At 39.8% G+C, this 12446-nt stretch overlaps 2 protein-coding genes and 1 long non-coding RNA gene across 4 annotated transcripts in view; 2 read left to right on the forward strand and 1 right to left on the reverse strand.

Annotated features, from left to right (window-relative positions):
- LOC125505805 overlaps positions 1 to 12446 on the forward strand; it is a 71892-nt gene that overhangs the window by 18247 nt on the left and 41199 nt on the right. The window lies entirely within an intron of this gene.
- On the forward strand, positions 794 to 1834 carry LOC109543428 (metaxin-1). Its single transcript, XM_019913139.2, has one exon. It carries the CDS (start codon positions 888 to 890, stop codon positions 1773 to 1775), a length of 888 nt encoding a protein of 295 aa, XP_019768698.2. The 5' UTR covers positions 794 to 887; the 3' UTR covers positions 1776 to 1834.
- The window catches only part of LOC109543404 (semaphorin-2A), a 158167-nt gene continuing 152465 nt past the window's right edge, over positions 6745 to 12446 (reverse strand). For both annotated transcript variants that reach the window (XM_048670390.1, XM_048670389.1), the window contains 6 exons: positions 9963 to 10102; positions 9631 to 9901; positions 9294 to 9573; positions 9011 to 9234; positions 8734 to 8945; positions 6745 to 8684 (listed from right to left, as the gene is read on the reverse strand). In XM_048670390.1, the coding sequence (XP_048526347.1) occupies positions 8610 to 8684; positions 8734 to 8945; positions 9011 to 9234; positions 9294 to 9573; positions 9631 to 9901; positions 9963 to 10102 (1202 nt within the window). In that variant the 3' untranslated portion in view covers positions 6745 to 8609. The remainder of the gene's footprint in view (positions 8685 to 8733; positions 8946 to 9010; positions 9235 to 9293; positions 9574 to 9630; positions 9902 to 9962; positions 10103 to 12446) is intronic.

The following is a 12446-nucleotide window of genomic DNA, read 5'->3' on the forward strand; positions in this document are numbered from 1 at the left end:
CGGTTTCTTTTTCGAGAACTTTTCCTCAATCTTGATAATGTCTGAATGAGCCTTAGGGCGCAGCAGCCCTGGCGAGAAATGCAATTTTTAAATTGACTGTCGGTGCGAATCAGCCAAATTAGAAGTTTTTCCATTACCGAAACCCTCTAGGACCGGGTTAGGACGCGTCGAAAATTCCGTCCACGCTTCTCGACAAGGATAAACATGATAGGGAACTTGGAAAGTTCAAAGTTAAATCGATTCCACATTCGGATCACGCCCAACTTCCAAACCGATTGCTTTACGTTGCCGGCTTAACGCAAGGTGAAACTGGTTTCACTCTTTTCAATTTCCCCGGGAAACTTTCTTTTGTTTCGCTTCGTGCACATTATTTTGCGATCTAGCCGCCACGTTTTCACAGTAGAGAAAACTTAGAAAACTCGTTCTAGAAAAGAAAGGACCTCACTGCTTTATGCACAACATTTGGTGCATCCCACATAAGAGAAAATGCGGTAAAACTCCGGGTGATTCAGTTGAAAAATTGCGATATTCTGCAACGTAGCGCAGTAGCAATCATTTAAATAACCCGAATTTACAAACAACATTTTGGGATAATAGTGCATAAAGGAAATGTTTTCGAAATTACTTATTAAACGAACTGCAAGTTGGAATCAATGTCCTCAACCGCCATATTGAGCCAAAAGAAGCTTCCGATTAGCCCCACTAAGCCACGACTACCCGCTCATTTTGGGTCTTTTTCTAATGCACAGCAATTAGCCGTTACTTCTTGGTGCGTGCCACGGAGTCTACCACGTGCTCGTTTGACACCGATCATCTGTCAGCCAGACATCAATTGCTAACTTCAACGGTTTGGGCGATGTTTTGGGGCCCGAAAACCCGCAAACATCATGCTGGGAAACGACAAATTCACCTTGTACGTCTATGATGGCGATTACGGGCTGCCCTCTTTCAATGTGGAGTGTACCAAAGTGCTTCTCTACATCGCCATGGTGAAAGTGTCCGTGGAAATCAAGACTTTGAACAACATCAAATCGTGTGCCTTTTATACCGGGCCCTGTTTCATGCATAAAAACCTGTCGTTTGGGTCCTTTGGGGACATTGTGCCCTATTTGAACACCTTGAACTTTGATTTGGACGTGCAACTGAGCCCCAAGCAGCGCAGCGAAGCGCTGGCGCTCTCCAACATGGTGCAGGCGAAACTACGGGGGCCTGTGGAGTTCGCGTTTTGGGTGGATTCTCGGAACTTTGAGGAATTCACCCGCGTTTGGTTCGCCAAGGCGCTGCCCTTGCCTTTCAACATTTTGCTCAGTAGGCAGTTTAAGGAGAACGCAGTGAATCTGGTGGAAAGCATGTGCCCCAATGACTCTTGCATGGAGCTGGTAAAGGAGTACTTTAACTCGTTAGCTAGGGAGTGTTTAGCGTCGCTTTCCGCCCGTCTGGGAGTTAGCGAGTACTTTTTTGGGGACCAGCCTAGTAGTTTGGATGTAGTGGTTTATAGCTATGTGGCCCCCTTAGTGAAGCTGCCATTTCCCAGCAACGATCTGAGCATTGTGGTGGCCCTTTGGCCCAATTTAGTGAGTTTTATTAACCGAATTGATGCCAAATTCCTGCCCGAGCTGCCCAAAGAGTCCAAATACATCAAGAATGAGGCGAAGCTGAAGACGAGCGACGACGAAGTTTCTTATGTGGCCATTTCCATTCTGACTGTCAGTGCCATTTCTTTGTTGTGGGGGTTTGCGGTCAGCAAGGGCTTTATTTCCTCCAAACTGTTCTAGTTTAGTGTCTGTCTGATTCATGTGAAGTTTAAATTGCAGTAAAGTAAAAGCGAAAAATTGTTGATGATATTCATTGGCTTGAAACCTGCGTGAAAATACCCCGACCCGATCTAGTTTTATCGCGGTTTGCTTGTTTTACAGTAAGGAACTGTTCAAATGAGCCCAACCGCATAATGTCGGTCCATTTCGAATGTGCGTTGATGAGTTTTCGTTTGAACTTGGCATATTTTGCAATTTTAATTTATTAGGATCAATTACAAGTGGATGGGACATTTCGTGTAATTGAGTTTGCGCCCCATTATAACTAACAAAACTGCTCATTCCCTCTGCGCTTTCATCGCTGATTTAATATTAATGGGGCCCATACTTACACAAAGGCAATAATCAGAAATGCAATTTGCGCGTTAATTAATTGAAATAGTCATCGCTGGTTTTTCAGCTGCAAAATGTTGCTCAATTTTAATACTTTAATAATGTAAACTGCCCCTGTTCATTGCTTTGCATGTTTACAGCGTCCATTTTACTGGAGTTTCGTGTAGATACTTGTAAAGTGAGTCTCTTCTTTGGTTGTTTGTTGGCGTAATTAAATTGTCTTCGGCCCACAGAGTTGTCGGTGTCCGTTTCAGCTCCACTTCCTTACTAGAGATCCACGTGGAAAATCTTAAGAGCCTTAAGTTTTTTCGTTGCGAATTCTAAATGTCGAATGAATGCAAAATGGCCATCCGACCCGAAAACCGACTAATCAACGTTGTTTTTGTTCCTAGTTGAGTTTTGACACTAAAACGTGTCCATTGTCTTGCAGAGTTGTAAAGATGCCCCTACGCGGTTGGGGCCTTATCAAGCCGGCGGCTCATTCGCACAAATCGACCCCAAACGTAATCAACTGTACATGATAAATGTGGCGCATTAACGAGCTTTTACACCGGAACAAGTGAAAAGTTTTGTTATGACCTTCCGTCATGCTGGATCCATCATCACCGTCATTCAATCCTCCATCTGCCGTGGAGGATTGAATGCGCTCAAAAAGCATATTTTGAGGATTTTTTTCAAAATAAACCTACCGGTTTTACGAGCTCAATTCGCGGTGGTAATAATATGTAGCGTAGCTGTTATGAAGAAATTCTGGTGTCTTAAAACTCTTATCTGTTTGTGCTTAAAGTTGAGGGAAAACGAAGCTATTTTTGAGCGGATAAATCTCAATAGATTATAGTGTGAGTTTTGGACTTTTTTCGCATGCAGTTCGGACATCTTCAGGATTTTCTGTTGCAATTACACGAAGAAATATGGAAATCATTCAGCTTCGGTAGAATTCCCAACTTGCGGATTTTTCGGAGTGTCTTAATCTTAGGTAATAATAGGTAAAACGTTTTGCGTTAAAAATTTTAATTTTTCTTCTTCAAAATCCGCTTCTAGCGCCTCCACTTTCGATATTTCTGCCAATTCTTATGACGGGTCTGAAAGCCAAAAACATCTCCTTTTAGTCAGCTTTGGAAATTTACAGATTGGTGAAAAACTGAGTTTGTTCTGAGCTAAACAGTTTGGTGGGTTTTAAATTCCAAACCCCTCATAAAAATCGACCTGTAGCTTCGATTCTTTTAAGTCTTTTTCTGAATCTAATACAATTTTTGTTAGCCAGAAAGCTGCTCTTTTAACGATTTTTGGAAATTCAGGAAAAACTCTGTGTCTTCTGAGTTAACTGAGACTGTTGGGTTTTGAATTCTGAATTTTTTCTGCTAAAATTGAGTCAGTAGCTCCGTTTCTTTTCAGTCTTTTCTGCTTCATAATACAGCTTCTGAAAGCCAGAAACCTTCTTTTTCACCCACAATCTTTGAGAATTGGTGAAAAATTAAGGAGTCTAAGATAGTTTAGTTTAGTTTAGATTATTGAATACTTAAATTCTCCGGTATATTAAAGCAGCATTTGGAAACTGAAAAGCTTAACTTTCATCCAGCTTTGGAAACTAAAAAAATCTGCGAAACACTGTCTCAACTCAAACCTCGAGAAAATGTATCAAAAATTTCACGGCTTCGCTATTTTATTTATTAAGCATTTGGTATGATTGCTTATAAAAACCGGAAAGTTTTCCCATAAATACAATTCAACAGTGGCGCGCCATTATCTGGCTAGGAGGCCTGAAAAATTAGAAACAACAGCGCAAATACACTCGAGGTTTGTCTATAAATTTCAACTCGGCAAAGCCGAGAGAGTTTGAAAGTTTCGTGTTATTCGGTTACCTCCGTATTGTTTGCGAATAAATTCCAAAGTTTTCGAACTTCCCATTCCAGACAGCATGGATACATGGAGTTTTATTAGTTGGAAATGTTGTGCCAGAGATTTGGATCGGGTGAATTACGACTGTACTCATACACCCGATTTGTAATTGGCCAGTTTTCCAGCGTTTTTTTTTGCTGAAAAATGCGATTAGCCACGAATTACTGGGAAGGCGCGCTTCTTAAACCAACCGCGATCAGAATGGAGTTTAAGTTTTACGAGCGTGTTCGTACCCCATATGTGGAACGTGTTTAATCGGGTAATGTGTGTCTTGTATGGTTTTGAACGGGATAATAAAATACAAGTTGCTACGTGGTCCATTGACGTAGAGATGTTTGAGCTTCGCAATAGGGTTACGTTAATTTTTAATCAAATCTCCACCGGCTTAGAGGCTCGTAAATGGGGAGCTCTTGGCTTTGCAATCTTAATTCAGTTGAACGGAAAATTGCGGTTTATTGTCTGGATTGGCTTGTAGATGCCTTCAATATTCCGCAAATGGAGGCAATTCGCAACACCATAGAGATGATTTTCGTCCATCTGCACACTCGCTTTTAACCATTCCTAATTTCCAAGGCGGAGCAAGTAGGAACTTGAAACTTTCACACCCTATAGAAGACATTCAAGGTTGATTTCCGTCAAATTTCCACTTCATTCGCGCTAAAGTGTGGTTTTTGGCAACGGTTTGAAAAATGTATCAAAAATTAGCCCTTTCACTCAACTACATGCTTGCCTTAGAAAAATCATAAGTTGTCACTCAGAGCAAGTATGAACTTGAAACTGTTACACCTTAAAGAAGATACTTGAGTTTGACTACCGTTAAATTTCCAATTCAATCACGCTAAAGTGTGATTTTTGCCAACGGGTTGAAAAATGGTTCAAAATATCGTACTTCCACTAGACTGCACGCTTGCCTTTGAAAATTCATAACTTGTCACTCAGAGCAAGTATGAACTTGAAACTGTTACACTCTAAAGAAGATACTTGAGTTTCACTACCGTTAAATTTCCAATTCAATCACGCTAACGTGTGATTTTTACCAACGGGTTGAAAAATGGGTCAAAATATCGTACTTTCAATAGACTGCACGCTTGCCTTTGAAAATTCATAACTTGTCACTCAGAGCAAGTATGAACTTGAAACTGTTACACTCTAAAGAAGATACTTGAGTTTGACTACCGTTAAATTGTCAATTCAATTACGCTAAAGTGTGATTTTTGCAACGGTTTGAAAAATGGGTAAAAAATTCGCACTTTGACTCAACTACTCAAGTGCACGCTTGCTTTTGAAAATTCATATCTACCCGCTTAGAGCAAGTAGCAACTTGAAATCGGCGCACCCTATAGCATATTTGCGTGCGCGTTCTTTGCCAACTTCATTCAGTTCCACTTCTGGATAACATCATGAACTCCTCGTCAATAATCAGCCGTGTTAATACAGATTCTTCAGCGTGTCACATCCAGACCGAACTCGAGCCTACAATTGTGAATATGTCGCCCAATTGAAAGCCGCCAACACTTCGTGCCAGGCATTGTTATTAGCCGCTGAGTGTAAATTTAATTATCCTTCAACAGGAAGCCTGTGCACTGGCAATACAGGGTGTTTGTAGAAAAATTGCGCACATTTGCCTTTGCTCTGAGCAAACGTTTCCGCTTGCCGGCTGTGACAATGCGATAAATAAACGAAACAAGGTAAAGCTCGTTTCAATTTTGGAACAGCCGAAAGAAATATGGACCCGATAATATTGAATTAAGCCCCCCATTTGGATACGTACAATGCGCCACATATCGCCGCCTCTCGCGAACGCGATAAGCCATGCCACGCTCTTTTCTCTTTGCATTTCATGCGGAAATAATGCTCAAAAATAGAAACAGGGGCTGTTCGCTTTTGAATGTGCATTCGGTTCAATTTGCGTATTTGTATACCGGACTCGTTTTGCCTTTGTGCAGCCAGTAAATGGTGATCGACGGCCATCCTTTTGGTTCATCATTTTTTCCTTCTCCGGTTTCCCCCGTTGTTTTTGATTCGACTTGTTTCCTTTCTGTTCGTTCGTTGGCGACATTTTCACAATGACACTCGTAAAGTGAATTTAACTGGTGCCGGAATAGAAGGCGTTCTTCAGGGGTTAGTAGAAGTCGAACTTACCTTCACGAGTGAAAATCAATCAGTAATCAAATTTTTGTTACTTACTTGCTACTCTCTTCTTCGATTTGAACACAAAAGGTTTTCGCAAGTTGATTCTGAAAGCGCAGCTGGATGACTTGAAATTTTCAATTTATCCATTTTCATCTGGTGCGCACTTTGAAACAGTAGGAATTTGTCTAGTATTAGGAGAAAGAGGTGGAAAAAAGGTTTAGGTAGGAGATTTGAAAAACAGTTTTTGAAAATTTGTCACAATTCAACCAAACACTCTATTTTAATCAAACTTGCTGCGCTTTATAGGAAAAAACGTGCTCTATTCAGAAACACAACAGGCGTTTCTCTAACTCGCCTGATTTCGAAAATAAGCATTTCTGAAGTTGAAATTGCCAAGTAAGTAGGTTTTAGAAAATTTGCCTCAACTCGCGAGAAAGCAGGATTTTAAAGGAACTCAGGATTTATGAAAAAAAGTACGCTTTTCCAGTGGTGCCAACACCTTCCCTCTAACTCGCTCAGTTTTATAGATGTGTTTGAACCCAACGACGTGAAATAACACAACCAATCTGCTTCCACATGTAAATTTATTGTTAATATTTTCAAAGAGCAATAATAATATTAATGTTAGCATTTCCATTACAATTTACATGTGCTACGGCCCTAATTAATATTCGTTAACTCTATACTGTAATCGGTTTATATACAAGTAACGGTAAGAAACTGACAATTCTAAACTAAAGTGACCGGCATGGATCAGTTCGGGTCTGTTTGGACAATTTAGGGCCAAACTGGTCCAAGCAAAAGAAATGACCAACAACTATTAATCGGGGGGTAGGAGCTCCTGTATAAGATTACGCTGCCTTTATTAACTATACGCTTAACATTAATTAAACTTCGTCAACTCTGTTGAAACATACGCAGTTTAAGTTCGTAGTATCTCCATGAATATTGCGCAAAAAAACAATTACACGAGTTTATTGCATGATGTTTAGTTAGATATGTATTGCTGGAACGATAAGCAATTTAATGGCGATGATGACCGAGAAAATGGGAAAGTCAGCTTTTCCTATAGAGCGATACAAATGATAATGATAACTTACATAGTTGTATATAAATAGCTTTACATAGGTATTTACAGGACACCAGTACTTTATAATCGAACACGTTATATGCTTTAAAACAGGTCAACAATTATTATTATTATTATTTTCAAATAGTCGCATTTTTTTTTATCTTTCAACTCAGAGCGTACTAAGCTAAACTGAAGGTAAACACTAGAAGAAGAACTAAGTCAACACTAAATAAACACCAGCAAATTGGTTTGTGGATCCGAAGGATTGAGTTGAAGGCTAATCCAGGCGGCTACAGACCAATTGCGCCAGACATTAACAAATCAACGCGTAAATTGTTTAAATCTTTGATTGTCCTTAATAGCGATCTGCAACTCAACCAGCAACTTAGTTGTTTTTGCATGTTAAATCCTCAAAATACAAAAAAAGATAGTTAACCAATAGAAGCTCATTTCATTACTTAACTTAATAATAATTATTGATGAGATTTTTTGTAATAAAACACACATTTCAGGCAACAATGGCTTGAATGCCGATAAAAAAAGCTGGACGGGGTTTTGTTTAGTTGAAAGTTACGATTCCCAGTACAGTTAAGTAATTGGATCATGGGCTTGCTCATCACTCCAAAGAGGGTTTTGGACGTTTTTTTTTATAAAATTAGTGCAGACTGTGTCCATTTGAGGTCAAGTTGTGATATTATCTCCAAACAGGATAACTTAGCGTAAATTGCTGGTCGAGTTCGGTGTGTCGCAATAAAATAGTCTATTTTACAGATCCATAAAACGAAATGTCCCACTAATTAAACAACGACCAACATTCGCGGTCGGAAAAGAGTATTGCTTTGAATACGCACCAAATGTACAATAAAGTTTATATTCGTTTCATTCGCGAAAGAAAATGAGCGAATCGAACACCGTCCAGTCACAACAACTTGGTCCTAGATATTTGAAAAAGCATGTCATCGTCTTAATATACCAAACATTCATCCAGTGTCGAGATATTAATAAAATAAATACTTTTTACTTACCCATACATGTATATCACAGACCTACATATTTAAATGCGTACGAAAAATCGGCCGGAAAGAAAATTGAAGAAAACGCCTGCTGCTGCCCGAAGAACAACAGTCTGTTCCTCCTATAGTGAAACCTGACAAACCAAACGAGACGAAAGCATGGGATACATACATGTGACGTTCATTGTTTCAATTTTCGTTTGGAGCAAAACACCCAACTAACTGAACGGTTGCTTAATGCGAAACTCATATTGTTTCAAAACGTATTTACACAAACAGGATGGTAATCCACGAAATTGGGATCCCGAGATAAGTGAGTGAAAACGGCCCACGTTCTATGAGCTATCACACCAGTGGTCGATAGATCTCATTTGGGTGGCTGTTTTGGTTGCTACTCGCATTCTGTCTCACGCCGCATTGCTATAAACGAAATTCTAAATAGTTTGCCTCCCTCTGGGACTTCACTTACCATTTGCTTCTTCTCCCAAGTCTTCATCGCTGATTTGTACTTCTCGAACTCGTGACACCAATCCGAGTAGATCTTCTGGTAGTCGTTGCCTTTGGCAGGCGGCGAGCATCGGTGAGCATCCACAGTCACATTATAGGAGCAAAGGAGCGAAGCTCCCATCCAGCAATCGTATCTTCCGGCATCAGCTTCCGTCACGGAAATAATTACCAAGCCTGCCAAGAACCAAGCCCAAGTTCATCAGCTGTATGTGGAGACTCAGATCATAGTCTTCACCTACCATGTTCGGAGGTTTCCACGTATTTCTCGGGCTTGTACTGGATCTTGTACCGGCCCTTCTCCTTCGAGTAGTGGTACCAGGTGATGGTTTGCGAGGCCAACACGGCCGGCATCTTCAGGAAGCAGCCCAAGTGGAGGCTTTGCCCCCAAGTGACCATCATCTTCTTCTTGATAACGCTGCTATCGCACACATCGATGGTGCTGTTGGACACATCTTGCAACAACCTGGAACCGAACCAGAGTCTTAGGGGGCCTTTGCTTGGTAAAGGGTTGAAAGCACGCACCCTGGTGAGTAGGGCTTGCAGACGTTGGACTCTTTGTCCCATCCGCAGTAGGGATCATGGACGCATCTCAAGCAGTTGTCGTAGCGTCTGTTGCACATCACCAAGTCCACTTGCTTCACCCGATTATCCGAGGCCACATAAAGAGCCTTGTGCTCCTTGGAGATCTCCATCACCTGGATGGCTTCGCCGGGGGTGACGTCAAAAATATCCAAGAGAATGGAGGAGGAGCCCTCCAAGTGCTCGTTGGTCCATTCGACGATTTTCTGCACTTGGCCGTTATCTGGAACAACCCCGCTCTAGAACCATCGGCGCAGCCTTTTGCGGCTCCAGAACTTACTAGTTCCCGCATAGTAGACCGTGTAGTCAACCACAGCGCCTCCGATGTCCACCCTTACTTTATCCACCACCAGTCTGGTGAAGAGAATGTCCCTCTTGAAGTAGACGGGCTTTTCGTACTCGTGCATGATGGCGGAGTCCATCAAGGGATGGGATCGGATGAAGTTTAATACGGTGTCCGGCAGGGAACCCGTATTGTTGACGCACGTCCCTGGACGGGGCTCAGGGACGCGACTGCTTAACACCGGAAGCCACGCTGAAGAGGACGAGGCCTGAAAGCGACCGAATTTTCTATAAAAACCTGCCTGGTTGGGTCGAGTGGGATACACCTACTTGCTCCTTAAATTTGCCATCGAAGGCTGCTTGAATGTCGGCGAGAGTGAAGGAGCAAATCGCGGAACCCATCAGGCCGTTGGTGGACGTGGTGAAGGTGCCGTAGAATTTGTTGTCGCCCGGTACTCGGTAGATGCTCTCTGGATTAAGTAACTTTTAGATTGACGATCCAGACAGAGAGAGTTATATTGGAAGTGGGCCGGTTAGGTGGGCCGATAAATATTCTCGGATAAAAATTAGCTTGTAAGATTTTATAGCAAGAAGCAAAAATTTTATAAATATATTGTACAGGGTGTTTAAATACTGTCATGTTTTCTGCCAGTTTAATTCTTGAGCGAGTCAGAAAAAAGTATACGTTGTTTAGCATAGGCCTGGGTAACTCAATTAATTTTTAGGAATTGGCGCAGTGCCACGCAAATGGCTTGGTGCCAACCCAACGCACCGGCGCAGCAACTCAGTTCTGTTGCTGGGAAAATGTTGATAACTTTTTTACTTATTTTCGATTTATTTTAAGGCCCATTTATCAATAATATTTTTAACATTTCTTTAAAATTTCGGAATTTTTCAGCTTTAGCAAAGTTCCTTTCCAGCTTCGAATTTGGGACAAAAATCAAATAATTTTCAATCAAAAAACGAACTGGATAGCTTTTAGTGAACTTTCAGTTTTGACTGAATTTTTTTTGCTTTGCTTTCTACTTAAAAACGCTCTATTTTATAGAGTTTTACTAAAACATACTGACGATCTGAATGTATTTTACGCGCAATATTACAAGGTAAATCTGTAGCTTTGTAGGAATTTTATAAAACCCTTTTTTCAGCGTCGAATTCGGGACAAAAACGAAAATAAATTTATCCCGTTTCTGCCGTGATCCGCTTTCGCAAAAACCGATCACAAAACTAAAAGTTTTTAAGCAAAAACGCAAACCAACATTATTTTTTGAAGATTTTCTTCTTTTTAGACATTAATGGGGTTTTTTCAGCCAAAAATTACAAAATTAATTTTGCTAGAAAATTTGCCTCATTCATCGGTTTGCAAGGAACTTTAGGAAAACCATTTCAGCTTCGAATTTGCACCAAAAACAAATAACTTTATTCAGTTTGTTTAAATTATTTGATTTAAATATTTGGAAAATTCGCGACCCTGATCGATCTGAATATTTTTCAAGTTTCTATAGATTTTCAGGTCCTCTCAGTATTAGCAAAGTTTCTATTAAGCAAGCATTTCTACGCAAAAAACGTATTATTTTTAGTTTTACTTAAAATACTGACAATCTTCAGGTATTTTCTGAGAAAATTATAAAATACATCTCGGCTTCTGAACCGCTTTGTAATTTTTTTCTGGAACCCTTTGCAGCTTCGAATTTTGGACAAAACCCTAATATATTTTTTTAATTTTTTTCGAAAAATATTTCCCCGAACAGTATAAGTGAAAGTTTATAATCAATTATTCGGAAAACTCGTCACTTTTGACGCTGCGAATAATTTGGTTTGTTTAAATTCTGGTTTCTTCACTTTTATTTCAATATTTCTTAAGAAAATTTTCTCGAACCAGAACAACGCGTTTTTTTTTCTAACGTTTTACTGTAAAATACTGGCAAACTGAGAGCCATTTATGCAAAAAAGTTAAAAGATGGATTTTACAAGAAAAGTAGTCGTCTTTACCGTTTAGTATTCATTATCGTCTTTTTCGAATACCCGTTTTACCTTTGAATCTAGGACAAAATCGAAACAAAGGTTCCGCGTTTTTTTCGACAAAATTTAGATTCTATCCAAAAAGGACCAAAAGATAAAGCAAAAGCGTATAATCAATATTTGGAAAACTCGTCACCATCACCGCTCTAAAATTTTTGAAAGTTTATTCAAAATCTCCGTATTTTCCCGTTTTGGACCAAATAGTTTCAAGCAATCGTATGCGCAAAAGGAATGCGGATGGCTTTTTTCTGTTAGATGTTAAAATTCCTTCACCGGCCATGAGTTATAATTCATTAACCAATGAGGTAAAACTCATTAACTCGAAGCGGCAACAACTCAAAAGCGCAACTCAGCACAGTATTACACAGTTTAGCAGCTTGTCTTCTGAGTAATTTCGAGAGAAAATAATTGTTTTATGATCGGTCACATATTTTGAAATTTAATGAAAAAACGCAAAATGATACATCTGCAGGAATATTTTTCACGACATTGGCAAAATTTTACAAAATTATTTTATTGCAAAACATGCGTCTTTCCTAGCTATTGGTCTCTGGAAATATTTCGATGCGTTTTCAAGAAATTTATGGCATTTATTTCGTATTTTTTAAATTAAATTTCAACACCCTGTAAATCAGGAACGAACCATTTTTGGGCCATCGTGTGTGTAGCAAACTACAAAGCTAAAACAAACAGCAGTATTTAAACATCTTGTACAAAACGTGTATTTCATTTTTTTCGCTTAGATAATAATTTTATTTTTTTTCAAGAGTGGAGCTGTGATTTGATAAAAAA

This window comes from Dendroctonus ponderosae, unplaced genomic scaffold (genome assembly GCF_020466585.1).
Source record: "Dendroctonus ponderosae isolate FM_Combo_2020 unplaced genomic scaffold, Dpon_F_20191213v2 Dpon_F_20191213_1, whole genome shotgun sequence".
In the NCBI taxonomy this organism is placed as follows: Eukaryota; Metazoa; Arthropoda; class Insecta; order Coleoptera; family Curculionidae; genus Dendroctonus; species Dendroctonus ponderosae.

Bases quoted from the DNA above. Each gene is read 5' to 3' on its own strand.
- LOC109543428 (XM_019913139.2), top strand. From the start codon at position 888: ATGCTGGGAAACGACAAATTCACCTTGTACGTCTATGATGGCGATTAC.